Below are 27,183 nucleotides of genomic sequence, written 5' to 3'. Positions count from 1 at the left end.
GTCAGTGTAAGGAAGTGACAAAACTGGGACCTGAGAGATCAGGAAGTTCAATAATTCAGTCTGTACTGAGCAAGGTCTGCAGCATTAACAGGAACACAGAGAGCAGGGTTTTTTTATTCTACTTAGTCCAAAATAAGCACAATACCTTCTATTGTGCCTAAATCTTAAGAGACAGAGAAGTAAAAGAGAGACCACATTTTAATTTTATATTTATATGTTCCTATCTGGCATAAATACCCCATGTGAGAGAGGCAAATGCAAATGTCTTCAGATCCAGGCACGAGCATCTGCAGGGAACACCTTTCTGCCCTTTGTCTGGCAAAATCACACAGCTCTTCCACCCCGTGCCTTTTTGTCCTGCCTCGTCGCATTCGAGCTGACTCTTCAAGACTCTGCTCACCTATTTCTTGCTTGCTGTTGAGTCTCAGTTCTTTGGATTTCCCATCTGCTCTGTGCTGCTGGCAATGCTGCAGCACTGTGCTGTCTGCTCCTGCCATCTCCTCTTTCCATGCCACCACACAGAGAGCTGCTCTCACAAGATGGGGTTGTGTCCCTGCCTAAGGTCTTCCTGGAAACTTGTTTCTTCCAAACATCTCCCAGATACCTCAGGAGATGAGTCTTCACTTCCTCTTCCTCATTATTTATCTAAAAAAAAAAAAAAATATTAAAGAATAAAAAGATCTTTGTTTTATTCTCATGTGCACTTGCTTTTTGCTGAGTTTCCTGCCAACCTCACCACTGCTGCTCGGGTCTTTTCCTCCTGTCCTGCCTTTCTGCCTTGTTACCACCCACTCATTAGATCATGGCTGAAATTAGCTTGTGAGAACTGCAGGGCAGGACTGATTCCTCTCATCTCTGCAGAGAGGGCCTGGCACAGTTTTAAATGGTTTTGAAAAAATAGTGAAACCAACAAAATAAGCACTTGTGCAGCTGATGAAACCAAGGTAGGAAGGCCAGGAAGATGCTGGTGAAGGTTTATAACAGAGCCAGCAAGTGCTCACATGGCACCAAAGCTAGTGTTCCAAGTGAATAATTCTGTCTGTTCTTTTGACAGTCTTTGATGACAAATAGTCTTTAGGATTAAATATGGGATTCCTTTGGGAGGAAAAAAAATATTTTGTGAAAACTGTTTATGGTAAAATATAATGCTTTTATTGCACAGAGTTTTCTGTGGTAGCTAAGGGTTGTTTTTGGGAACTGAATAATGATAAATATACTCATGCCATGGAAGTGTTCAGTTTCAATAAGATGATGATGATGATCTGTTATGGACATGTTGGAAATGTTAATATTCATCCTTAAATAATACATCACATTTCTGGTTTGGGACCAGTAAGTTATTTTAGGTGTCCTCAGCACAGAGTTAACATTCCATGGAGTGTTGTCCCTCAATATTTAGGAGACTGTCCCTAATTTTTTTTTTTGTGGGACGCACAAGGTGCTATGCCAGTGGGTGTTCCCAGTGCAGTGAAATAATGCTGAGAGGTGAGAAGTGACCTGCAGAGCTGAAATTGGAGGGCTGAGGCTCCCTCAGGATTCCAGCAGGGCCTGGACCGCTTTGGATCAGGCACAAGCAGGATGTGGAGAGCACAGTCAGGTTAGATAAACTTTCTCTGTGGGAGATACTTTGAACTCTGTAAGGGAGAATTTCTGTTGCAGGCAGGCCACATATATAGTAAAAAATCATAACAGTGTCCAGAAATGAAACAGCCAAATGTGGCTTTTTCTTTATGATGAATCCTGTCAGTTCAGAGCAGGTCCCCAGCCCACGTGAGTATTCTGTCAAAAAATAAATGTTGATAGGGAATAGATGAAGCAGTGTGAACTTCTCACTCAGTGGCACAAATCTGTGTAGCCTAGCCCAGGAAAATGACTCTCCTAACCAGTCCCTGTTGGCTCCAGTCTATTTAAAAATGTGTATTCTCGGGTTTCAGTTCTGGTAATGATACACTGCTTTTATGACTCTTCCTCACAGAAACCCAGGCAGAAGGATGTAGTTTTCCCCTGAAGTGGCAATTTTTTAGTCTGTCTTTATATTTTACCTTGTAGAATATAATAAAATCCAAATCCTGCTACTTTGCACATCCATTTAATTCATATTGTTGCTTTCCACGTGGGTAATACTCTGGTTTTTTATTTTTTTTTAATGCTTTTCATCCAAAGATCCCAAGCTGATTTGGCCTGATTCCCAGGTACAGCTTAGCAACACTTAGCATAAGACCAGTAAAAGGAAGTAATGGGGAATTTCACGGAGTTCTTGGCTGGCTGTCAATTCAAATGCACCTTCAGGTCAGAGCATCCCTGGCCTGAGAGCCCCTCCTTCCAGTGGCTGTGACTGCCTGGTGTAAGGCTCCTCTCTCGGCCACAAATCCCTCTCCCTTTCCTTTCTCTTACCCCCCAGAACAAGCTCTGCTGTCTCCCAGCATTTATGAAGACAGATGAGAAATCTTTATGTGGGAAGAACTTGGAAGGGCATATGGGGGCTTGGGGCTGGGGCATCCACCCCTTTAATCTGATATTATTTGCTGTTTCATCACAAAGATGCACTTATCTGAAGCACACATTTTCAGTTCTGTATCTCCCTGCATAGGTATGTGTACAGTTTTAATTTCTTTTTCTTGTCTTCAGGTTTAGAGTAACTCAATTCTTCGGTCTGCTAAATTTACCAAGAGGGTTTCAGTTTCTTTTTCAGTAGCCAGAATGTTTTTCAAAGTTTTATTCCGAATGTTTTTTCTTCTCTGGAGAGACTCTTGGACTTTGAAACCTATTCTCATATGGAAAGCCTTGCCTGCCTGGAAATCTGTTCCAGCTTGCTTTGCTGTTCAAAGTGCTGCTTCGTGGAATCACTTTATGTCTCCTCAGAGATGTTTTGTCAGAATTTTGCTTATCTACTATTATTGCAAAACAGTCCCCCATCTTAGGCAACCAATCACTTCCTCAACCCCTTCTCATAGGTCTTTAAAGCAAAATGGAAATGAAAATGTGCCTGCTGTTACGTAGGCTGTGGTGATCTGGCTTTCACCTTTGGACCGTGGGCAGCGTTAGCTGGGATTGCATAAAAACCTTGCAGGAAGAGGAAAGGTGCTCTGAACTGTGCACAGCAAGGGGTTAACACACATCTGGGGCAGAGGGGGGGAAACCAGGATGGCTGGACTATGCCCCTTGGCTAAGTGGCTGCTTTTTCTGGAGTGCGTGGAAGACAGATGAGAAACCTCAGAGTTGCCTCGGATTATTTTCCTGAGCATACAGCTTTCTCTCTTTGTGGTTAAATATGACAGTTATAGTGTAGTATTTATGCACAGTCAATAAATCAGCAGAAAACATGCTGCAGTCAGGGGATGTATCTGTAGTCTGTTCCTTATACTTTAGCTGAAAATGGTATTCCTGAATTTGCTGAAACCTGTGCAAAGAAATTCAGGTGCACATCTCCACAGGAGACTTAAAAGTCTGATGGCCCACAGTAATGCAGGGTTTGCTCCTCAGCTTCCATTACTGTCCTTCAAACAGCAAACTCAGACTCCTGAAAGGCGGTGGAGAGGCAAGTTTTGGATCAGGTTCCCAATCTCTTGAGTTTCAGAAAGGAGATGGAGTGAGTGAAAGGGGCAGAAATCTTCAAGGGTGAGTCATAATTTCGTGGAAGTTTGTAATGTTGTCATAAAAGAGGGGAAAAAAAAAAAGAAGGTGCTGCTGAGCAATATCCTGGAAAATACTGGCTTGGGTGTTTTGTTTGTTGGGTTGGGTTTTTTTTCTGTTTTGTTTTTCCAGAAGGGGCTGTGTGACACACTGGCAGAAGCAGCCTGGCCTTTTCTAGTGTCTGGCTTAAGAGCAGCTAACTGCTGATGGGTGAGAATATTTAGCTCTGACACAGCACACCATACCGAAGGACTTGAATTTGCTCAGCTTCTGCCATCTTGAATATAACTGTGAAGGAGTTGTTATTTAGTACAATTTCTTACCTTTCATACTAGAGTCCAGCTGCACACAAATTCTTTAAGTAAACGGGGAATTTCCCTTTTCTGAAAGGGATAGCATAGATCTGTGGCTGGCTAAGAACTAAAGCCTTCTGAATTCCCACTGTGGCACCGAAAATTGCACCTTGTGTAGTGCCAAACAAGTCCCTTAGCTCTGGCAGCAGCCCCTTTTTTGTGTTACAGGGATCATACCTCCCCAGCTCACAGCATGGATTAATCCGTATTTTTGTAGCGATTTAGCAGTGATCATTTCTGCTCTGGCTTGAAGCCTTTTAAATTAAGCAGGTAAGTCATCAGGGCAGCTGTATTACACGACCAAGATAGGGAGCCACAGCAGCAGAGGGAGGTTTGAAGGGTTTAGCTGTTGATCCAAGATTTTAAGTAGATAATTTCTGACTAACGTATCAAGCGTGCCGCAAATTCAGGTGGCTGATCAGTGCCAAAGCTGAGCATCTTCAGTGCCTAAAGCAGCATGGCCACTGTCTCACAGGTGTATTACTTGTTCAGGGCAGAAAGCAGCTAGGTGAGAAAAAGGAACAAATGAAGCAATATAAAAGTGTTAAGAAATGAAGACTGTTAGAGCTAAAATCCTGTTAGAGGCAACAGCTTAGATGTTAAACTGTGTTACGACAAGGAACAGAAATATAATATTTTATCAGCACAACAGGGAAAAATACCACGGATCCAGCCAAAAATTGACTGGAATTATTACCCCAGAATTATGTTCCTTTTTACTGTGGGATAGAATATCCACACAGCAACTATTTCAAAATATTTAATTATAGGAGAGCTTAATCTGCCGTAGCTGTTGCGATTAATTTCCCCATAGAGACAATTTCTGTAACTATTGCAGTTGAAGAAATGTAGATGAGTGTAATTTCAATTAAAACCCAAGAAAAGTTTAAACTTTATAGAGGTGACAAATGCCTGCCACCACATCTGCCAGGTAGTCAGCACTGCAAACACAAACTCTATGAAGGAGCAATAAAGAGCCACTCTAACTGCATTCATGCACGTTAGCAACCATGGTATCTGTTATTTTCAGGAACAAAAAGTGTCTCATTGAACTAAATATATGTCTTGCATTGTGCCCAGAAGATTGCTAGATTTCAGCTCTTGTGGTGTCCAGCAGGAGCAGGATCCAAAAGCCAAAATCCTCAACAGAGAAAGAGGGACAGTGTGTGAACCTTGCCTGCTGCTGCCCTTGGAAAGGTCAGCTTCTGAAACAGGAAACAAGAGTTTCATCTTGACCTTTAAATACTGTGTTTGGATGGGAAAGAAGTGGCTTTTAGATATCTGGCAGTCTGGAATGAAAAAAAAAAAAGAAAATGGTGATGGTATGAACTTGTAATTGTTTAGCATTTCATACAGCCTGACTCGAGGAGGCTGCAGGACACGGGGCCTCTGGGTTGCCAGCTGGAATTGGCTGAGGTCAGCTGGAGGCAGAAGGGAGTCTCTGATCTCATCAGGTTGACGTGAGAGCAATGCATAGGTGGCCTCATTGAGTTCCCAGTGCTGGGACCTGGCGGTGGCAGCTGGCATCTTCTACCAATAGTTCAGTTTCCATTCAGGCCTTTGCAAATCCATTCCTATCCAGGAGTTGTCTTTCCAGAGTAACATGGAGCTGTACAAAACCACAGTATCTGCATTTTTATCTTATCTATAGAGATTCAAATCGCATTTGTTTCAGTCTGGCTCCATTCATGTGCACTAATCACTTGCTTAAAAATATTTATCTGTTTATCCCTCCTGGCATTTCTGCTATGATTGTTAAAATTCAGAAACCTTGATCACCACTGCACTCGCACATATGCAGCTTATGGAGAGGGGCTGGATAACGGAATGGAGTCTCCAAGTTTGGCAGGATTTATTTTCAAGATGAGCTGCTGCTTTTCAGCTATTACTTTATCCACTTTTGGTTCAATTGAATTAAATAATGTGATTATGTTTTTATGAAAAATATTTGCAGAATGTTTTTGAAAAGATAAACTTCTTTCTAAAGCCAATATGGAGACTTTACTGTCCTGTATTCAGGTGTTGGGCTTTTTTTGGTGACAAAACGGATGAATTAAATGAGTTTAGATCTCTGATTATTTTGATCAAGACGCATAATGGTATGTTTACAAACATTCATATTTCGTAATGCTTTGTAATGGGGATGTTAGAATTCACCTGTGGTGTTGTGAAACAACAGTACTGTCCAGTGCTTCACAAACCAGAGTGAGAACCGAAACTGACCCTGCCCACTGCTCAAATGAACGGCAAAAAGATATGCGGAAAAAGATAGGTTGGAAGGTATTATCAGTTTATTATTTTAAAGTAAGATTCATGTTGACAGTGCTGCTTTTGTGTGTTTTGGATTCGCTCCTGGAAGCAAACAAGCACTCACGAGCAGACATAGTGCTAAATATTTCTTGAGTTTCCTTCCCCTTATCCAGTTACTGTTGCTGGTGCTGTCGGGGCCATCCAGTGCCACCCGCTCGAGGGCTGGGGCTGCCATTTGCTTCCTCGGAGCAGGAGACCTTGAGGAGGAGGCTCAGGAGGGACTTTATCCCTCCCTACAACTCCCTGACAGGGGGTTGTAGCCAGGTGGGAGTCGGGCTTTTCTCCCAAGCAACCAGTGATAGGACAAGGGGACATAGTCTTAACCTGTGCCAGGGGAGGTTGAGGATGGACATTAGAAAGAATTTCTTCACAGAAAGGATGATTTGACATTGGGATGGGCTGCCCAGGGAAGTGATGGAGACACCATCCCTGGAGGTGCTTAAGGAAAGACTGGACATGGTGCTTGATGCCATGATCTAGTTCACATGGTGGTGTTGGCTCACAGGTTGGACTTGACGATCTCAGAGGTCTTTTCCAATCTGTTTCTGTCATCCCTTATTTCAGACAGACTTTTTTAAAATTATTTTTCACCTGAGTGTTTGGAAATAATGCAGGGTTTAGGTATCCTCAGTTTTGCCACAATTAATTTGTTGCCATCCTGTCTCGATCTCGGTACACTGAGGTGCCCTGCCCCTGTGTGACACCCAGTTCCGAGCAGTGAGAATAGACAGCAGTTACCTGCCTACGAAAGCACCGCACGTGGAGGGCTGAGGATTTAGTGCTTTAAGTGAAACCTGTGTAGACCAGGAACGGGGAAGGCGATTATGTCACCGGGCGTGCAGCTGAGCTGCTTCGCTCGGCTCCCCGGGGGCCAGCGCGCGTCTCCCGTCTGCTCCCCTCAGCCCCGCGGGGCTCCCCCAGCCCCCGAGGGCTGCGCGGGGCGGTGCGGGGCGGCGGTGGGGAGGTGACTCCGCCGCGGTTACCGGCGGGGTAACGGGGGGCACGCGGGACCCGCCCGGGAGGGGCCGCGTGGCCCCTGGGGCGCGGGGCGGGGGACCCCGCAGAGGGGCGGTGTGTGCGCGTGTGTGACAGGTGCGGCGCGCGCGCGCCCGCCCTCACGCCCTCCTTCCCCCCCCCTGCTCCCCCCTCCCTCTCCGTCCCTCGCGCGAGCGCGCGCGCCGCCATGAATATGCAAATGCAGGTATAATTGCCAGCCAATGGCGTGCGCGCTGGTCACATGGTGCTGGTGGAGGCTCAGGGAAGAGAAGTTGAGTCCGGGCGAGCTCGGGCAGCGCCGCCAGAGCCGAGCGAGCGGCGGGCGAGCGCCGCGCCTCCTCCGCAGGGAGCCCGCCGGCCGGGGCTCTGCCTGGACCATGCCGATCCTCCTCTTCCTCATAGACACGTCCGCCTCCATGAACCAGCGGGCGTACCTGGGCACCAGCTACCTGGACATCGCCAAGGGCGCCGTGGAGATCTTCATGAAGGTGAGTGCGCGGCGCCGCCCCGGGGGGAGCCGCCGCCCCGCTCGCTTCCCCCCCCCTTCCCCGCACCTTCGCCGCGCTCACGGCCGCTTCTCTCCGCTCTCTCCGCAGCTGCGGGCCCGCGACCCGGCCAGCCGCGGCGACAGGTACATGCTGGTTACCTTCGACGAGCCGCCCTACTGCATCAAGGTAATGACCCCCCCCGGCCGCCCCGGTCCCGCCGCGGGGGCCGCCCTTGGCGTGGCGCGGCCCCGTCCGGCCCGGCGGCGGCAGCAGCAGCCTGTGAAGATGGCGGACATTTTGCTTTTGTATGGAGGAGAGAGGCTGAGGGCGCTGCTGAGATGGAGGAGGGGGGGGGAGGAGACGGGCGGGCCGTGATTCACCGCCCCGGCGCAGCGAGGGGCGGCCGCGCTCCGCCCACCGCGGGGCGGTGGCTCCGGCGGGGCCGCGCCGGGATCCGGCCCCGCTCGGCCCCGACACCCCCGGGACACGCGGGCGGGGGGCAGTGGGGGCGGCGGGTACTGCCCGATCCCGAAGAGCAGCGCCGGGGCAGCGGCCCCCTCACGGCTGCGGATCCCCGCCGGGCAGGGGGACAGGGGCTGTGGGTGTGGGACGGAGCGCCCGCGCCTGTTTTCCGCCTCTGCGAGGCAAGAAGAAGCCGCGGTGTTGGGGTCCCGTGTCCCCCCATTCCTCCTGCTGAGCACGGTGACCCGCACCGGTACTGTGTAAGGTGCTCGTAATCACCGCTCCGTGCAGGGCTGTGGTGAGCTGGACGTGGAGACAAAATCGTCCAGGTTGGAAGAGACCTTTAAGACCATCCAGTCCAACCGTCAGCCCGGCACTGTAACCCCCCAACCCACCCAACCACATCACCCAGCACCAGATCCAGACGCCTCTTAAACACCTCCAGGGGTGGTGACTCCACCACCTCCCTGGGCAGCCTATTACAATGCCTGAGTGCCCAAACAGTGACAAAATGTTTTTTTCTAGTATCTAATCTGAATCTCCCCTGCCTCGGTCTGAGGTCATTTTGGCTAATCCTCTCACTGCAGGCACGGTTGAACCCACCTCACTACAAACTCTTCTCGGGTAGTTGTAGAGAGCGATGAGGTCCCTCTGAGCTTTCTTTAGACCAAGCTCCTCTCATCCCTGTTTTCTCCTTCCTCCAGGTTGAGGCAGGTAGTGCCATGCAGTTCATCGTGTCGGCTGCACCACGAGGTTGTGGCAAGAGTGAAAAAAAAAAAAAATCGCACTGTGAACCTTACACTGTAGGCTGGAACTTGCTGATAGAAATGTTTGACTTAAAATATCTAGATAAAGCATGTCACAGAAAGCATCGCTATGGGAGTTTTAGAATCCTCCTAAATAGTCCTGGATTAGAACTGTATTTGCCATGACTAATACAGTAGTTATCCTAACTGTTGACCAGTAGAGCCATTCTATGAAGGCCAGGGAGGTTGATGTAAAAGTACACTGCTAGTCATCCCAGGGAGGAAAGGAAGACACTCTCTAGATCCCCCAGCTAGAACTGCTTGAGAAGTTGTAAAAATAAGTGCTCAGTGATGCTGTCTTATTCATATCTTTGATAATGAGGAAATGTAATTATCACAAGCTATGAATTTTGCATCCTTTCATGAGTAATAAATTTATACAGCTGTCTGAAGTGACAGAAGTGATAGAGTGAGTCAGTATTTATTGTTTGGTACTGCACCTTTCGTTTCCTCAGAAGAAAGTGTGGAAGTAATTTCTGTGAATTGAAACCATCCTTGAGTTACAGAAACCTACTGTCCAAAGACCATCTGCCTAGAAGAGGCGTTTTTTAGACGTAATGCACACACCCTTCTCCCCATCCATGTTTGTGGCTGGATTCAAACCCCAAATCTTTGCTATGCTAGTGTTAACTCTAGATTTTTTGAGTTTGGGGTTTTTGTCTCCTAGTTTTGTGTCAAGTGTTTTACAGGTATATCTTAGGTTTGATGAATGAACCTTCTCCCTACAGTGATAGCAAGCATACTGGTGATTTAATAAAAGAAGATGACTTTTCTGCTGGAAGTCTGTGTGGTAATGGTACAGGTTATTACCACATCTATACTCAGATTTGCTGAGGAAAATCCTTGTGTTTAATGAGCATCTGTGTACATTCTAATGTGCTAATGAGCATCTGACTGTGTTCCCAGTTTAAGTAAATAGTAATTGAAATAAATAGGACTGTGTGATACCCATCATAGCATTCAGTCATGTTTGAGATACAGTAAATAGCCAAGGGAAAAAAAGTATTGTGGTTCTTGTAACTTGCTAATGTCACTTAGAATTTTGTTTTTCTGCCTTTAGCTGGTTTTTGAGTTACACCTGAAATAATTTTAAAATGTTTTTTCAAAAATCAGTAGCTTTTGTAGGAACAGACTGTAGATCCAATAAATATCTCATTATAGTAATTATGATCACAACTCCAGTTCAAGTATTGCATGGAGACTTCATGGCATAAATGAGTGTTGTTGGGCTGTCACTGTGTCTGTTCCTCAAGCAAAGAAAGCCACACAGCAGCAACATGACTCTCCCTCTTCAAAGGCATGTTCTCAAGACCTGTGCTGGTATTTATGATATTCCCTCTGTTGTGTTTTCTAAAAACCATAGTTATGCCAGGAAAACTTCCTAGTCTGGGCCAAATTCTGTATGTCTTACAAAACATGCTTGTAAAAGACATAAAATTGAGTTTCTTTGCTCATGCTGCTGCAGTTAGGTACTTTATCTCCCTTGATTTAGAGAAGGTGAAAACAAACTTGGCAAGTGAATGTGTTTTACGAGTTTGTTTTCCAAGTATGCACAGCAGCGGCTGGTTTTGGTTAGTGGCTGCTTTATCCTCTTGTTTTCTTTATGATTACACTAATTAAATTATATAGTCTCGCAGATAGTTTACCAGTGGAGCAATTGAAGGAAATAATCTGGAGGTGGAGTTGAGACCACCTGGGAGGCAGAGGTATTATGAGAAGTTCAGCTTGTGGGTGAAGTTCTCAGGGGTGGCTGAGATGAACTCATTGGATTTGTTTGTTTCACAATTTGTTTACCTGCAGCCTTAAAGTATTTTAAACCAACAGCACTGGGTCACTTTTGATGGACAAGAATATCTCAAGCAAACGTCATGCATATGGTGGTATTGTGCTAAGTGGAAGGATTGTGCTATTGCACGAATTATTTGATAAAATCTCTGGAAGTAAGATGATGTTCTTGGAACTGTCTTTAGTACAAAGGATTTGAAATAATTTCCAAGACCTGTTGCTCCTGTTTAATTGACTGCTCGTAGCTCTATGTTTGTGCCAGTTTTTAAAAATGGGATTATTTAGTCTCCCAAGTTTGCAGTGTGGCTCTGCAGAGCTCTCTGAAGAGGAGGCAGGGTGCTTTCCTGGGAAGGTGGGGACAGGGAGATGGGGATGGCAGGAATCTTAGTCCCACTCGGACAGCAGATGCCTTTGGAATCTCGTCAGCTGTTTTGCTTCTGTTTGTTACATAATGTATAAGATGGTGATTTGTGACAGCAATTATGGTGCAGCCATTTACAACTCTTACTTTGATTCTAAAATACTCTACAGTAAGGGACAAATATTTAATATTTTAAAAGCATGTTATGAAATGTACTAACCTTGTAATTGTCAAGCGATGTGATCCTGTATAGGTCAGTGGAAAAATACCTGTAAGTTCTGTTGAGTGTTGGGTCAAACTGTAATTTTATGGACCAGAAGGGAAAAATTTTATGTTATTTCAGGAAGTAAGAATGTTCAGCCTAATGTTTTTAGTGTGTTTTTTAGATTCAAATTGTAATAGGATACTGTCAAGTGAGTCTTGTCAGGTTGTTGGCATGTTAACAGCATGGCAGCGAGCAGGTCCGTTCTGGTATTTGGGTATCTGATTTTGGGTTTTTGGGTATCTGATTTTGGGTTTTTGGCACCACTGGGAACCTAATGATATCTGTGGTAAAGGGCCTTTGTAACAGGTGTCTATTACTATTAAAACACCAGTGCTTAAATTTAGGTGGTGAGGGAGTTTACTCTCCCATGTGTATCCAATTGGGCGAGAAAAATGGGTTCAAGAACAGCCTTTGCTGGCACGGTATTTGATGTTCTTGGCCTCTGGGATAAGAGAAGTGCATTATCTGATTCAAGGAATATAGTACCTGATGTGTCCTAAGACTTAATTAGTGGATTAATATATTCATGGATTGCTGGAACTCGGAGCTTGCTCCATCCCAGCCGTGGTGTGACCTGGTGTTGCAGTACCTCCAAGCCTTGTGTGCCAGCCCCACCCTTCTCATCCCTTCCCGCACAATGTGGCTGATCTGGAATGCCTGGGGAGGAGGGTGAGAACAGGCCAGACATGTTACTGACAGCTCTGCAGAGCCCTTCCCAGGCTCCCACCATCTGTGGTTCAGAGACCCATGGTGTGCATTGGTACAGCTGTAAAGGTCTTATCTGGCTTTTTCCAGGTATTTGCCCAGTTACTTTTTCTGAAGTCGCATAAATTTCGTCATCCTCAGCTGTATTTTTTTCCTCTGTCAAATATACATGTTTCTCTACACCTAAGCATGTGCCATGGTGTAAATGGACAGAATCTTAAGTGATTTTATTTTTTTTCCTGAAGTAATGGTGCCAGAGTAAAAGTATGGGGAGAAGGGAAGAGTGTTCTCACCTACCCTTTCCCCCCAGGCTTTTCCTGTTTTCTCGTGATGAGGTTTCAGTAAGATCTACCTAAATTTCTCTGAAAACGGAGCTCATGCCAAAATCTCAGCCTAAAAAGAGTTTTTGAAAAGGAAAGCAAGGTTTTAGCTCTTGATTTATTTTTTTCCATTCTAAATTTTTGTGAAACCTCACATCCTGCAGTTTGTGGTTTGCTTGTGGGTTTGGGCTGCAAATGGCTAGTTCAGGCCCAGACCAAAAACACAATGGTGGCCTTATGTGAAGTTATTGATTAACTGGACTGCCCTGTTCCCTTGTGACTGATATCTGGCTGCTGGCGGTGATACGGTCTTTCCTCAGGGCTTGAGGAATATTATTCATGATCAGGTCACAGAAATATGGCTTTTGTTTTATGTTCTTGTGAGACTGTAGTATGACCTTCATAAATGATCTGGTCACAAATCAGAGGACTTAGAGAACTTATGCTCTGAAATACGTATTTTCCTCCTTCTGTTACGTGTTATGTTGAATTCAAGAGCCAGCTATGACTGCACTACAAAAATAGGCTCCCTGAATTTGAGTGGAGAAATATGTACGTAGCTGTCTAAAAAGTAGCTCAAATTGCTTTGTACAGCGTGTGAGAAACACTGCACTGAGATGTGCAAACTGGGACTGATGGATAGGATGCCTTCCAGTTCCGCTGCTGTTCCCCGCTAGCCTGAACATATGTTTCAGTGCTAAAGAGCTCCCTTGTGGAAGCAGCTCTTCGTGATGGACTCCGAGCAACCTCTTCTTTTTCCCTGAAATTCTGGTGTTGGATTGGGGTATCTTCAGAGGCTGGAATAGGAATTCTTAGAAGGCTTTTTTAAGAATCTGTCAAAGAGTACTTACTGTATGTAAATAACCTGTTCATGTATGATATTAAAATAGTGCTTCAAAACTGGGAGTTCATAAGGTCACACTTGAGGAGACTGGCTTTTGCTGTCTGTTATTTCAGTGGCACAGAGGCTTTTACCAGCATTTTTTAATTTTGCCTTCGCATTCTGTTGGTGCGGAATGGAGCCCATTCCCACTGACTCTGCAGAGGCCAGTGGCAAATGAATAGGCTGTGCTGCAGAAGAGAGATGGGAGATCTGTTTGTCTGTTTCTGGAAGAAATTAGATCAGAGCTCCTGACCCTGAGCTGCAGGGAGAGAGAGAAACCCAAGTGTGAAACCTGTTGGGTTTGAGGCACAGATCTGCAGGAATGCTGCCCGACGTGGTAGGAAATGCATTTATGTGTTTTTTAATTTTTGTGAGGGAAGAAAGCCAGAGGAATACCAAGGAAGCTAGACCGTAACAAATCCACAGAATAAGCTTAAGTTGATTTAAGCTTTTACAAGAACCTTGAGACACTGAAAACATCAGTTTAATATGTGAGAGTTCTGACTTCTGGCAAACACAAGTCTTGGTGGTCTGACCTGCTTGGTGATGTGAGCAGCTGGAAATACTGTTGGAGCTTTACAAGCCGGTAGTGAGTTCTGAAGGCAAAATTGTCGGTGCAGGCAGATAGCAGCTGCAGGGGCAGGATAGAAGCTGGTATCAGAGAGATGCAAAGGGGAAAGAAAGCTGAGGTCAGTGGGAGAGGCCTATCTTTCTCTCCAGATATGCTGTAAATAATGTACAAACTTAGTGAATCTACTAGCCAGGCATTGGAAGGAGGTAAAGAAGTGCAGAATATAGTACTGAGACAGCATACACAGTGTCTGTTCTTGATAACTAATTCAGGAGACTATATTCTGTGTTTATTTAGCAGAGAGAACCATTCCTATTTTACCACCATGCACATTTTAGGTCAGCAGTATTTTTATTTCTGAGCACCAGCATCTTCCATGGCCTGTGCAGTACTGTGCACACCTCCACTGCAGTCTTCCACAGTGCTTGGTTAGGGTTTTGTCATGGAATTTGTGTACTTTCTGAAGGCTGTCTTTGAGCAGAAGTGACTGGTAGATTAAAGCCAACAATTGCTCTTCCTCTGCTAAACACAGTGAATTTAAGAAAAGAAACAGAAGTCAGTTGTTTAAGGAGCACTCATGCAAATCCTGGTTGTCTAGTTCTTTTTGAAGACAAAACAAAATCCACTTAACACTGTTTGAGAATAACCACACAACAATTTTTACGTGTTCCTTTTAATTTAACTGCTTTATCACTTAAGTCTTTGACTGAAGGATGTGTGCTCTCTGAAAAAAATCCAAACAAAACTTCAGTGCATGTCTCTCAGAATCTAAAAGCATCCAAAAATGAGTTTTACTATAATCTTAAGAATTCTCAACTGGCATCCCTTCAGCAAGCAGTGTAGCTCCTTTTAGCTTATAAAGATACTTAATTGTTTCCAGTAGAGTGTATCCTTCAAAAAGCATATTCCCTTTCTTGAGAACACATTGGGTAGTGTAAAGCATATTAAATTGTTTTTAAACACACATAAGCATGCTAGTCTTACTTCTTCTTGTCCTGTTTGTGAGTTGTAGTGAGCAGCCTTTTGCAGGAACTGTGTGACAGGACAGAGCATTATACTGAGGAATTTCGTGCATAGTAATGTACCTTTTGCTTTTTAAAAAAACAAAGCAGTAATACTCAGAGTGACTCATTCTTCTAAAAGAAACAGTTTTGTGTGTTCAGAAATTGATGTCTCTTGTAAAAAATGGAGTTCATGCAAGAACTTGAAGATGGTGATTAAGTTTTTGAAAGGAATTGATTTAAATGGAAGGACGTTTCAGAAATTAAAAACTACATAGATACAATGGACTGAACTCTGCTTATCTGTCATTTTTATCATTATAAGTTTGAAGTTAAGTACTTGAACTTGTGCTTTCACCTGTCTTCATTGAAAGGATAGTCCATGTTGCAAGGTTAAATCTTAATGAAAATATTTTAACTGGTCCTGTTTCTACAGGAATCTGCAAACTCAGAGCTTGCTTTTTCATCTGAAATGGGTTGCTGTTTTGTGCTGTACAGTTGATGAGATGCCAGAGGCCTTGAAGGAAACCAGTATCTGTTGTTCATAGCCACTATAGCAATGTATATTTTCAACTTTTTATTTGGTTCTTTATTTGGGCTTGGACACATTCAAAGATGTAAGCCCTTAAGACTACAGGATAAACTAGACAAAAGTAGATATGTTTGCATTAAGAGGCTTAACTCATCCTCAGTGCAAAGGTCACTTTTATTTTAAAAATAGCAGCTTAAAATGTGGAATCAAACAGTTGAGTTGGATCTCCCTAGTTGTGTTTTTGTAGTGAGATGTTCTGTAAGGAGGAAGGTGCTTTGTGAAGTTGGTAGTTCCTGCCATGTGGAATCTTAAGAATCTGCCTCTTCCCCTTTGGTGCAGTTGTGACTCAAATTTCACAGGTGGGGTTTTTTGATTTTTGTTGGTATTTATGGAAGAAGGCATAGGCCTTGTAACCTGACATTGTGGTGTGGCTAAAAATATGCACAAAGTACTTCTGTGATATCTTCAGAATGGGCATTTATTCTTTTTAAGCTTCATGAGAACTATTATAGTGTTATATGCTGAGTGTCTCACACTGTAACAGTGGAAAAAAGTAATTAAGGTTGCAGACACTTCTACACTGTTCACCCTGCCATATTCCTCAAAACAGCTTGTCAGAAAGAACTGTGACTTACAGCAGTGGTGCAGGAGTGATGTTCTGAGCTTATTGTGCTCTAGAAAAGGCAGAACTTAGTGCTGTGTCCTGCAGTGTTCTCGTACTTCAGGCTGTTGGAATCAAATGGGAAAAGGCACGTTCTGTACTGTGTGACTCGTGTTCTGGAGATGAGGGATTTTGGAGGAGGAGCAGTAGGACTCCCAAGAGCCTTGTGAGAAGGTTCTGGATGGCTCCAGTCTTCAGTGATTCTCTTCTTCACTGTCTCTGTATCCTTGATTTTATTTAATAACAAAGGCTAAAAAAAAAAAAATTAATGGAAAGGGCAGTTGCTGCTGTTCTGAATTTTAAATGCAGATTGTTACTTAAGTAATGCACTCCTGTAGGTTGAGTCTTGGAATTTTTTCTTCTTTCTTAAACTTTATTCTTATAGTGTACTACTTAATAATGTAACTCTTGTCCCTTTGTCCCCCCAAAAAGTAGAGCAGATAGTAATTTAAAGGAATTTTTTTCCTTTGCATTTTTCTGGCCAATTTTAGAATAATTAGAAAACACCCATGCAGCAATCAATTTCAGCTGTAAGCAGCATGTTCTAGGGTTGAGGTTTAGGAAGATGCAGAGAAAAAAGTACATTTTTGTAATGATACTCTGTTATTGTGCAGATCAGAATCTGTGGTTGCCCGTAGACTTGTACTAATGTGTGTATTCACTCTGCAAAGTATTGGAAAGACAAAATTTGTCTTGATGTAAGATCTGGTATTGACAAGGATCTGTGAAACTTGAACTCCTTATTGCCAAACAAGTAAACAAGAGCTTTGTTTTATTTTTAAATAGCTGCTTCTATTATTATTATTATTGTTGTTGTTACTATAAATTTCTAGCTCACTACCTCACAGTGTACCCAGTTATTATGATTCTTTCCTTGTGTTTCTACGCAAATTTCAGGATAAGCAGCACTAGATTTATTAAATGGTATTCTAGGCTACAAAATCAACAGTTCAGAACTCTTTAATTTTGTTTTTTAAAGATGAAGGTGATTGTTGATTAGGCTGTGTTTTCAGAGATGCTTTAAAAATCTTAGATGTGTAAAATAGTATTTAAAAAACGTAAACATCTTGATAAGATAGATGTTGTTGAACAATTAATTGGACAGAAAACAAAGATCTACAGTGTGGTTAAGCTGGTGTTGCCATGCTCTGCTTCTAAGTGAGAATAATGCATTAGCACTGGTCTTCATAACGTGTTAGCAGCACAGCCAGTGAGTTCTGATTGAAAAAAAAAAAAAAAGTTAAACTCTGCTTTGTGGGAGAATGTGCATCTGTTGAGGCAGAACACTTGGTGCCTTTAGCTGCTGCCAGGCCTCCTGATGGTGCTCCCGGGCTGGAACGTGGTGGGACCCGTGGGATGGACTGGGATCCTTGTGCCCTGGAGCTCAGTCTGCAGGCTTGGGCCAGCCAGGCCTGGCTTGGGGGAGCCTCCTCTGATCCAAAGAGCCAGAAGCTCAGGTAATTATTTTTGAACCAGGTGACTCTAGCATTAAAAAACCCCATCCTTGCCATCCTCTAAGATACAAATCTGACCATTATAATGCTCCTGATGCCACCAATGTATTTTTTCCTGTATCAGAATGAAGGTAAAGTTGACATTATTTGTTAGGCTGGCTGGTTGAGGTTTCTCTATTTGTGATCCCTCAGTGAGCATATGAATTTAGTTATGATCTGAAGCCTTTTTTTTCCCCTCAGTGGTGTGTTGGACAACATTTCAGACATGAATTGAGGACATCTATTGATTAGATTACCCCTCCTAAATTTAACTTCTTGAGGTTCAGAGTAAGCTTTGGTGTGCTGCAGTGGTTCTGTGGTGAGCTTTTGGAAGGAAGAGGGAGGAATGTGACAGTTTTTGAAATGAACATGAATCCTAATTGTTTTGTTTCAGCTCTGGGCTGTAAAGGTAGAGTAGCATCAGTACCTGATTCCAAAAAATGTGCCATGAAGCATCCCTTGTGCTGGTAGCACACACACTGTGACCTCTCAGCTGTTGCCTTTATTCCTTGAGACTTTTCCAGCCCTGCTGGCTGTGGGAGAAGGACAGAGCTGGGGCTGACTGGCGTTGAATGCATGTTTGACAGGCTGGAAGAGCAACAAGCACTGTGAGTAGATGGAAATTTTTGATTGAAACCTCCCCATTTCAGCAGTCACCCTGTCAACAGTGTTTGGAGAAGATGCATCTATAATGTATTTCTGCAATGACTGCTATGCTGCTGAGCAGGACCACGGAGCCTCTTGGTTTGCTTACTGTGCTAGGGCTGCAAACTATGATTACTTCTGTGTTCCCTCTCCATTAAGCTGTTGTGTGAAATGTAGCTTGGTCTGGTTCAGCTCTGAATTGAAACATCCTGGCTTGTTGAGTGTTTCTCAGAAATAGGTGCTTTTTAAACTGGATAGTGGTCTTTTATTTAAATAAGAATGCTTCTTGGAACAGGGTGACACTGTGATCTCTTTGGTATTTATACTTTCCTTTCTTCATGTTTCCTTTCATCGTTGTGCAGGAAAAAGTGCAGTGAGAGTAGCTGTCAAAACACATGAAATACTGTTGACCAAAAAGCTAAATCCAGGGATGGATTAAAGCAGGAGCAGCCGGTAATAAATAAAAAGATAATGTAGGCTTTTTTCTTTTTGCTTGGCATTGATTATCATCACTTGGTTCCAAGCACAGTTTCCAGCTTTGAGTTGTTCATACGGCATCTGCATTTGACATTCCTACAGGAGAAAGTACTACTTCTCTTAACAGAGGGCTCCAGTACTCATTTTGTAACTGGAGCTTAAGATCCTCTGTGCTAGTGTTTTGCGTGGGTACTGTACTTAAAGATTAATTTGAGTTGTTCTTACTTGAAGGAAAAGCATTTCTATATCTTGTTTGATGTTGAAGTCCTCTTGAAAGGACAGTGAACCACATGGTATGGTTTGACTCAGCTTGTTTCTTAAGGTGTGTGGGGTTTCTTTTAAGGTCTCCTGGAGAAATAGTTTTTTTCTATAGAAGATGAAACCTTTTCCTGTGTAGCTGATTGTCTGTAACAACAACTGGCACTTATATATAGTGTTAGAATGCAGTTTTGATCTTGTTCACATTCACCAGTATGTACTTTAGAAAACAAGCAAGTTCGGTCTGTCTTTATAAGTGATTTAGTCTGATTGGAGCAGCTACAGGAGAGTTCAGGTTAGAAATGTGCAGTTGAAGGGGATCCCCTGGGCACTTCAGTTCACACACTGCAGCTCTGCCTTGGAGTGCAGGAACTGGGTTGCTTTCAGGTGAAATGAAACTGGAAGATGCTCCCCAGGCACTGAGAGATGACTGTACAGGACTGTGCTGGAGTTGGCTGTGACCTCCTGAGGGGCATCTGCCCTGTTGATGTGCACTGCCTGCAGGCCTGAAGGTTCATGATCCCTCCTTCCCTGCACTAAAGCTGTTGCAGTTGTGTATGGAAAAATAGCGTGGGTGAGGGAAGGAGGGATTCTAAGTGTGTTATCACGGTACATAGTCTGTCCCAGAGGAAAGGGAAGAATGTGGTGCCTGGAACTGTATGGAGATGGAGGGCACACAAAGTGACAACTTTCTGATAAAAATCTGGTGTCAGAGTATATCAGCTATGTGGGGTTAAAGGAATCATCTACTCCAGTGTCTTCTTTTTTTTAAGCCGTGTTTTTTCTAAAGATGTATTAAAGGAGTTTATACTTCTCTGTTCTCTTGGAAACATTTTAGGTATATTAAACTTCTATTTGACTTAATTACATGTTTTTAAAAAATAAATTTTCAAAAAGTGCCCTCGGGATTTAAAGAAGCACTTGACCAGTAGGTTTCAGCTTGAGTGTCCTACAAAGCCAGCAGAAATAACTTGACAGGAAGAAACACTTAGCTTACTGTTCACAGTGCTTTATTCTCAAAACACTGACCTGATGCTCACCAGCTCTACTGTAAGGAGGACCAAGTGATGCTTTTGTAGACTCTTCACTGTACTTGACTGCTCTGTGGGCTTCTTGAGGAAGTAGTTCAAACCTGTGAATTGACTGTCTGTTAAAATTCTCATGAGATGAGAACTGGGAAGGTGGGGTTTTGTTAGGCAGGTCTCATTAAACATCAGTGTATACCTGTTTGAGCAGCCAGGGCTTGTTTCTATTTTGCCTGCAGTGGGGTCATGTCCAAGTTTTACCCTGAAACTGTGTTCCTGATCTGCTTTGCAAAACCAGACTTCCATGTGAAAAGCTAAAGATGGAGTTCCCTGGCTTGGTCACCAAGCCCTAGAGTTTTGCTTTCTTACTAGGGGTAGAAGTTGTTGGTGTTTCAAAACCTTATTTAAGGCAAGGGGAGACTGGAAGGGTGGGTAATAAAACTAATATAAATGATTGACTGTGTGCTGGAGGGCTGAACACAGTGATAGCAGTTGCACACAGCTGTCTCGGTCCCATCAATCCTTCTCTTCCTACAAGCTTTGCATCAGACCAGTAAGATCTGCTGCTGTACCTGCACCAGCACTGGTCCTCCAAGCCCAGAACATTACAGCTCAGATCCAGGCTGGCTCACTGTGTTCAGCACTGCCCCAGTGATGAGCTGATTGCAGGCCTCTGTGCCAGTATCATTCTGTGCTGGAGTTATGCTGATCTCATAGCTGAGAGGTGGGTGCTGTGATGCTCTGCTGTGCCAAGAACAGAAAAGAATTGATCTTGTGAGGTTCTTTGCTAAGGGCTGTTTGATGCTGTGCTGTGACAGGACTGGTATGTTGCATAAAAGTAACTAGAGAGCATAGGTGCTGAAATGAGAGTAGGTTCTCCTGCAGCCAAAGGTACAGACAGAACCTGAGAGCTGCTTTGCCTCAAAAATGGCATTCATAAGGATTTGGAGGGGAGTCAATGTCTGTGTCTCTTGCTGTTCCTTCTGTGCCATTTGCAGAGACAAATATTTGTGAGGATGAAATTAGTAGGTGATAGGTAGGGGTTGTGTGATGCTGAATTATTTTAGGAATTTTTAAATGTTATATAAAGATGTCTGTGGTGTTTTATAGTGTAGTCAATGCCTTTCTTCTCCTGTGTGCTATTCCTAGCTAGTAAATCTCTAAACATCAAATAAAATGAGGAGGTAGTGTGAGCATTGGCTGTTCTGTACTGACAAGCAGCCTTACCCTGCCCTTCATGGGGCAGGGGGACACATGGTACCAGGACCTCTACTCTTCTCCCTCTTTGCTAAGATTTGTTGTAGGAAAACTGGGGTGACCAACATAGTCTATGTTTGCTAGAATTCCTATTCCAGAGTTGCTGAAGCTGAGGCAGGGAAGCTCTGGGCTGCATAGAAGGTTATTCCCTATTGCAGATCCCACTGAGCAATGCTGGAGCTGCGTTCAAGAGATCCGAAGACACTTTGGCATTTGAGAAGCAGCCCCTTGCATTGTAGGGAATCCAAAAGAATAATTCAGTACCCTACAGAAGAAATGCCTGCTCGGCTGTGGCACCGACATGAGCAGGTTTGAGTTATGTTCACAGTCAACAGTGAACAGAAAGGTAACTTAAAAATGAAGCATTGTGATGATTTGGAAGACAAAGTGCTCTCCTGGTTTCACTGTCTTCCCACAGCACTTCAAAATTCCGTAGCAGGAGTGGTTTCAGATTTCAACAGCTGAATTTTTTTTCTTACCTTATTTTTTTCAAATGGAGGTCACTGACAAGCCAGGATGCTACAGGCATCCTGAACTAGTCTGCTTTCCTAAGATGGGTGCATTTAATAATAGCTTGAATTATTGAGAAATTTAAATACTTCTAACAAGTGGTAATATCTGAGATCCAGTTCTTCTTTCTAGGGAAACATTAGCAGAACTCTAAAAATCTGTATGTTTAAATAAATATTGTGTACTTACTGTAACACAGGCTGTTGTGATTGCCCTGCAAGATTGTAAATTGTCTTCTTACTTGGAAGATTATTTTTAGTAACATTGCAGTTTTTGAATCAGATCTGAAAGCAATCCAGTGAACAATAAACTATACAGGTCTGTCTTTTGGCATTAGCTGTAGAAGCACTAAAGATGAAGACTTGCAGGCTCAGAAGCACCAGCTCCCTGGACTTCATGGAGCTGATTAGGAGGGACTTCTTTGGACCTGGAATTCTTGTGCTCTTATGCCCAGCCTTTGGCTCTGCCCCTGTAGGCTGTGCCAAGAAATAGTTGGAAGGAATAAAAGAAAAAATAAAAAAACAACACCAATCAAAACCAGAACAAACCAACAATGAATCAACCAAAAAAAACTACAGTAAAACCAGTAAACATGACAGTTAAGCCAGTGTAGCTGAGATTACAAGACCTATGTGTTACACATATTCAAAACTTGATAATGTTTTATTTTTGCTCTGATACTGCTCCTTTTTACGTGATAAAGGTACGGTGGTGGTTTGGGTTTTTTTCCCCACTACAGCATTTTCTAAGATTCTTCTTCCTGCCTCTTGCAACTAAAATCTTCTATTTCTTCTAAGTTTTGAATGTCTTTTTATGATACTGATTCTGAATGAGATTTTCTTTTGCTTCTCAACTCTGTTCCTTTTGATGTTCAGTTAGTCCTTGCTCTGGTTGGTCTAAAGAAGACCTCCTTTTCTTCACTAGATTTTTCACCTTGCTGTTTGAATTCTTGTTAATCTGGGCCTATCTACTACAGAAATAAGCTGTTTTGACCTTGCCTGATTCTTGAGGCAGCTGAAATACTTCCATAGCTGTATGATGAAATAGAGCAGGACACGGATTTGTGTGAAAACTAAGTCATCGGAAAAAAATGTTACTTTTTAAGTGTGTTATTTTTTTTCAGTGTGATTTTCTTGCAAAGGCCAAAGCCAGAAGCTGGAAGGTGGTGTGCTGCTTCCAGATCTTTGGGTGGTTTGTAGGATGGTGTCCAGAGCTTGCAGTTGTCAACCCAGAAAGCCAAATGACACTGCATTTTTGCCTGTTCTTGGCATAAGCAAAGAGGGTGAGATTTCTGCTTTTAGTGCTTCTTTTTTTCCTCAGCTGTCTTTGAAACTCTTTTAGTATGTGTTTAGAAGATAAAATTATTTGTTCATATAAATCATCAGAGGAGAAGTTAGAAACATACTGGTGAGGCAGAGACTGCTCAGATTGCTGCTAATAAATTCTGGGCATAAAAGTGACTTAAGTAGGAATGTAATATTGAAGATTAAGAGAAACCACTCTCTATGTTAGAATTGGTTCATAAACAACTAAGATAACTAATGCTTAGTTCTGGCTTCTTGATTACTGACCTGTAGAGGATACATAGTTTTGTAGAATATATTTGTGTTTGGTCCTTTAAGGTCGTGAGGTTTGGGTTGGTGGGGGTTTTTTTGTTTGTTTGTTTTTTGGTGGTTTTTTTGGTCATTAGTGTTTCTGCTGGGAAATGGAAGCAATGCTACATAAGAGCAGTGCTTTTTTTTCTGACAGCATTAGTGGCAGTATTTTGAATTTAGGAAGGATTATTATTTAATCACTTTAAAGTGCTTTGTTGAACTCATTATGCATATGCTCCGGGTTAGGTACTTGACTCTGTTTTGCAGAATGATCCTTCTGTGTATATGGAGAGGAGAATGTTACAGAGTTCTTTGGGGCTTGAGTTTCTGTCCATGAAATATGTGTTTCATTATATATGTGGTCTTGAGTCTTTCTGGAAAAAGAACATTTTACAGAAGTAGAATTTCTTGCCATGGATGTTGGTGTTTTTGGTTCAAGAATCTTGTTTTGAGGATAAGGTAGAAAATGTAGTGCATTAACTAGTCAGACCTTTATTTAAAGCTGGGTATGGAATTAGGAAATCTCATGTTTGCTGCCCTTGTTCTCTTAATGAGAAGTTCTTCAGTTTTACTCTGCTTATTTCAAAGGTGCAGCTCTCATTGGCTTTATCTTTAAAGATCCTGTGAGAGCTGTAAGATGAAAAATAGTTTTCTTGGACAGCAAACCAGTGATGATCAGCTGCTCCTTGTGCCTTCAGCTTCCCTGGTTGTGCCTGGGGAAATGGTACATATTTTATTTTGCAGGCAGTTGACCACACTGCAGTGAGATCAAACACAGTAGGAGCTGGAAGCTGAGCAAACATTTTCACAACGGGAAAACAGCAGAATCTCCAAATATCAGCGAAGACTCTTACTGTTTATTTTACAAAGAATACTCTTAAATTCGTTAAGAGTTCAAATCAAGACTTGCAGTCTGGGAATAGTGTTTCCTTTGTAAATGTTTTGTTCCCCCATGTGCTTTTGAAACAACGTAACTAAAATGGTCTTTGCTGGAAAACACCTCTTGAACTCCAGCCTGTCTGTTCCCAAAAGCTGGACTCACTGATGGGTGTTTTTACCAAGCAAAAGGGAGTAGTCTCACCTACATCTACAGAGTCCATAGAATTCATACAAAAATATTTTGGTAATTGTTTGCTTAAATTGTTTTAAGGCAAGTGTTTCTAGGATAACACAAATCATCTTGTTGAGGTTTGGTGCAATTTTACCCTGAAAAAGGGTCGTTAACTAAGTCACTTTTACTCCAAAACACTGACCCTGTGTTTGCACTCTATTTTTGCCTTGGGCTGAGAGCAGATGTGGGAAGTTGCTGATGAGATGATGTATTTTGTTAAGTTGTGGTTGTGTGTGAGTGTTGCTGGTGTTTTATTGACAAATATCCATCTATAAAACAACGCTGTTCCTTTGAGCTTTCAGGGCTGTTTAACCATAAAGCTGGACCAGTCCTGCTGAAAGTTCTTTCCTTTGCCCCACTGGGGAGTTTTCTCTCTGTCTCCCTTACATTAATCTAAAGCTTAAAGAACTGGTTAAGGAGCTCAACTTGACCAAGAAAAGTTCGTTGTTGTATCTCCTTAGGATAACTTCTCATTCTGAAAAGAAACCTACCCAGTTTAGGCTGGTCAATTTAGCAGAGATACTGATTGTCTCATGTCTTTCTTTTCTACTTCCTTCTACTCTTTTAGAGCTCCAACATGTGTATTCTGTGACCACCACACAGCCCACAGTGTTTACTAAAGGTTGGCAATGGAATATGGCTGCTTAAAAAAGTAAAGGAAAACCCTGTCCTCTCAGGTTCTTGCACAGCTTGGCACAGTCAGCAGGTGGCTGCTGAGCCCAGTGCACAGGGGAGGAGAACAGGCTTCACCTGCAGGATGTGTTGCTCAGAGGTTATCCCAGCAAAAGTCAGGCTGTCTGAAATGATCCTCTCCATGCCTGCGTAGCTGGGATTCCTGATGGAGCACGGGAATGTCTCTGGTGCCAGATGATAGTGAGCCTGGGTAAATAACTGCTTGCTTACTGCAGGAATGGTTTGGAGAGTACAGTGTAATAGCAAGGCTGGTAGTTGTGTGAATATCTGGGACTTCTAAGCTTTGCTTGTTTTAGGTGAGGCGCCTTAAATCCTGCACCAATTCCCTGTGAGCTGGTCTTTTCTAAAATAGCTTCCCAACTCTGCAGCAAACCACCTTTTAAGGGGAGGGTATGTGAATCACACCTGATGCTGATGTGTGTTGGCCTTGCTTACCAGAGGGTCCAGAGTGCTTGCTTGGACTGATCCACCCACTTGCTGTTCCTTTGATCTGTAGGCTCAGTCAGCAATAACTTTAGGACCTACAAAATTTCAAGCTGTTACACTGAGACAATCTAAACAGTGATTCAGTTCTGTCTTACGTGGGGTTTTTGCAGCCACTCCTTTTCTCAATTTATGGAAGAAAGGATGAAAGGGGGTTGGGTATATGCCAGAAGAAGCAGTGATATTATTCCTCTTGTACCTTTGTTTAACCGTTGTTACTTTGGCAGCTGCGTTTCTGATTTCCAAATTTGACAGTTTCTTCTAATAAAATATTCACATGCTAAATCCAAATACCTCTTTGCCTGAATCACCTGTACAGCAGTTTTCTTGGTAAGAGATGGGTATTAGAAAATTTCTTCCAGTGCTTGGCAGTGTGTGTGTTTTGTGAGTCTCCCATTGTAGTTGTAACTGTGTTTCACATCAGGTTGTACATACATGGATTAGGTGTGTGTAGCCTGTCAATGATGCAGTGCATCTGTTAATCAGGAATCTAATCTAATTTTTGGTGGTAAGAGAGATAAATGGCAACTTGCAGTTGATTGCAGTTTGTTGCTAGAATAACTAATAAGTTTCTTTATTTTCTGTAATAGGCTGGATGGAAGGAAAACCATGCAACATTTATGAATGAACTGAAAAACCTTCAGGCTTCAGGACTAACAACCCTTGGTCAGGCGCTCAGGTCCTCGTTTGACTTGTTAAATCTCAATAGATTAGTGTCTGGAATAGACAATTATGGACAGGTAACAAATCTGTTTATAGTCTTCTGTTTTTCTGTGTTTTTTGAAATTATAGTGGGGGAGGGATTTTGTTGGTTCAAGTTTGGTTTTGCATTTTACTTTTTTTTAAATGTTGGATAACTGTGTGTTAAAACTTCAACTGGGAATTTTTTTTTTTTTCTTTTTTTTATGGCTACTGAAAACACCCTGGAAAATACTTCCTTTTTGAAGAACAAAGCAGCAGAGTATAAATACCCCAACTGTAGATACACAAGAGTAGCCCATCTGGCGCAGTTCCGTGTGGCTCAACACCTATTAAAAGAAATTACAGGGTTATTTTGAAAGATTGCTTATCTCACTGTTTATTTTATAGTGACAAAAATACAAGCCTGTAACTGAGTGTTAATGTTACTCTTTGCATTCCTGTGCTTTTGTCTTTAGGGAAGGAATCCATTCTTTTTGGAGCCATCTATTTTGATTACCATCACAGACGGAAACAAACTGACAAATACAGCTGGAGTTCAGGAGGAGGTAAACTTGCATTAAGTGCTTTCAAGTTATGATCTTGCAAGTTGGTACTAGTCTGAGATGAATATTGTTTTTTTCCTGCTAACAGTACTTCTGCATCATTGACCTGTTTTATAGAGAACAGAAACTGTCCTGTTGCTGCCCAGCCCCTAAATTCATAGTCCCATAAGGTTTTGAGACTAGAATGTCAGATAAATTAGGGATTTCAGAGAGAAATGGGGTGTTTTACAGAGAAATGAAGGAATTTGAGTGTGATGTTT

General features: G+C 42.9%; 1 protein-coding gene across 6 annotated transcripts in view; it reads left to right on the top strand.

Annotated features, from left to right (window-relative positions):
* The first annotated feature begins 7,541 nt into the window (after positions 1-7,541).
* The window catches only part of LOC116793749 (integrator complex subunit 6-like), a 40,600-nt gene continuing 20,958 nt past the window's right edge, over positions 7,542-27,183 (top strand). For all 6 annotated transcript variants that reach the window (XR_004359582.1, XR_004359581.1, XM_032701817.1 and 3 more), the window contains exons 1-4: positions 7,542-7,780; positions 7,889-7,966; positions 26,270-26,419; positions 26,837-26,926. Coding sequence is in view for 4 of the 6 variants with exons in the window: in XM_032701817.1 (XP_032557708.1) it covers positions 7,670-7,780; positions 7,889-7,966; positions 26,270-26,419; positions 26,837-26,926 (429 nt within the window). In the remaining 2 variants the exon portion in view is untranslated. The remainder of the gene's footprint in view (positions 7,781-7,888; positions 7,967-26,269; positions 26,420-26,836; positions 26,927-27,183) is intronic.

This window comes from Chiroxiphia lanceolata, chromosome 14, assembly GCF_009829145.1.
Source record: "Chiroxiphia lanceolata isolate bChiLan1 chromosome 14, bChiLan1.pri, whole genome shotgun sequence".
NCBI lineage: Eukaryota > Metazoa > Chordata > Aves > Passeriformes > Pipridae > Chiroxiphia > Chiroxiphia lanceolata.
This window is presented reverse-complemented; position numbering and strand designations above follow the sequence as displayed.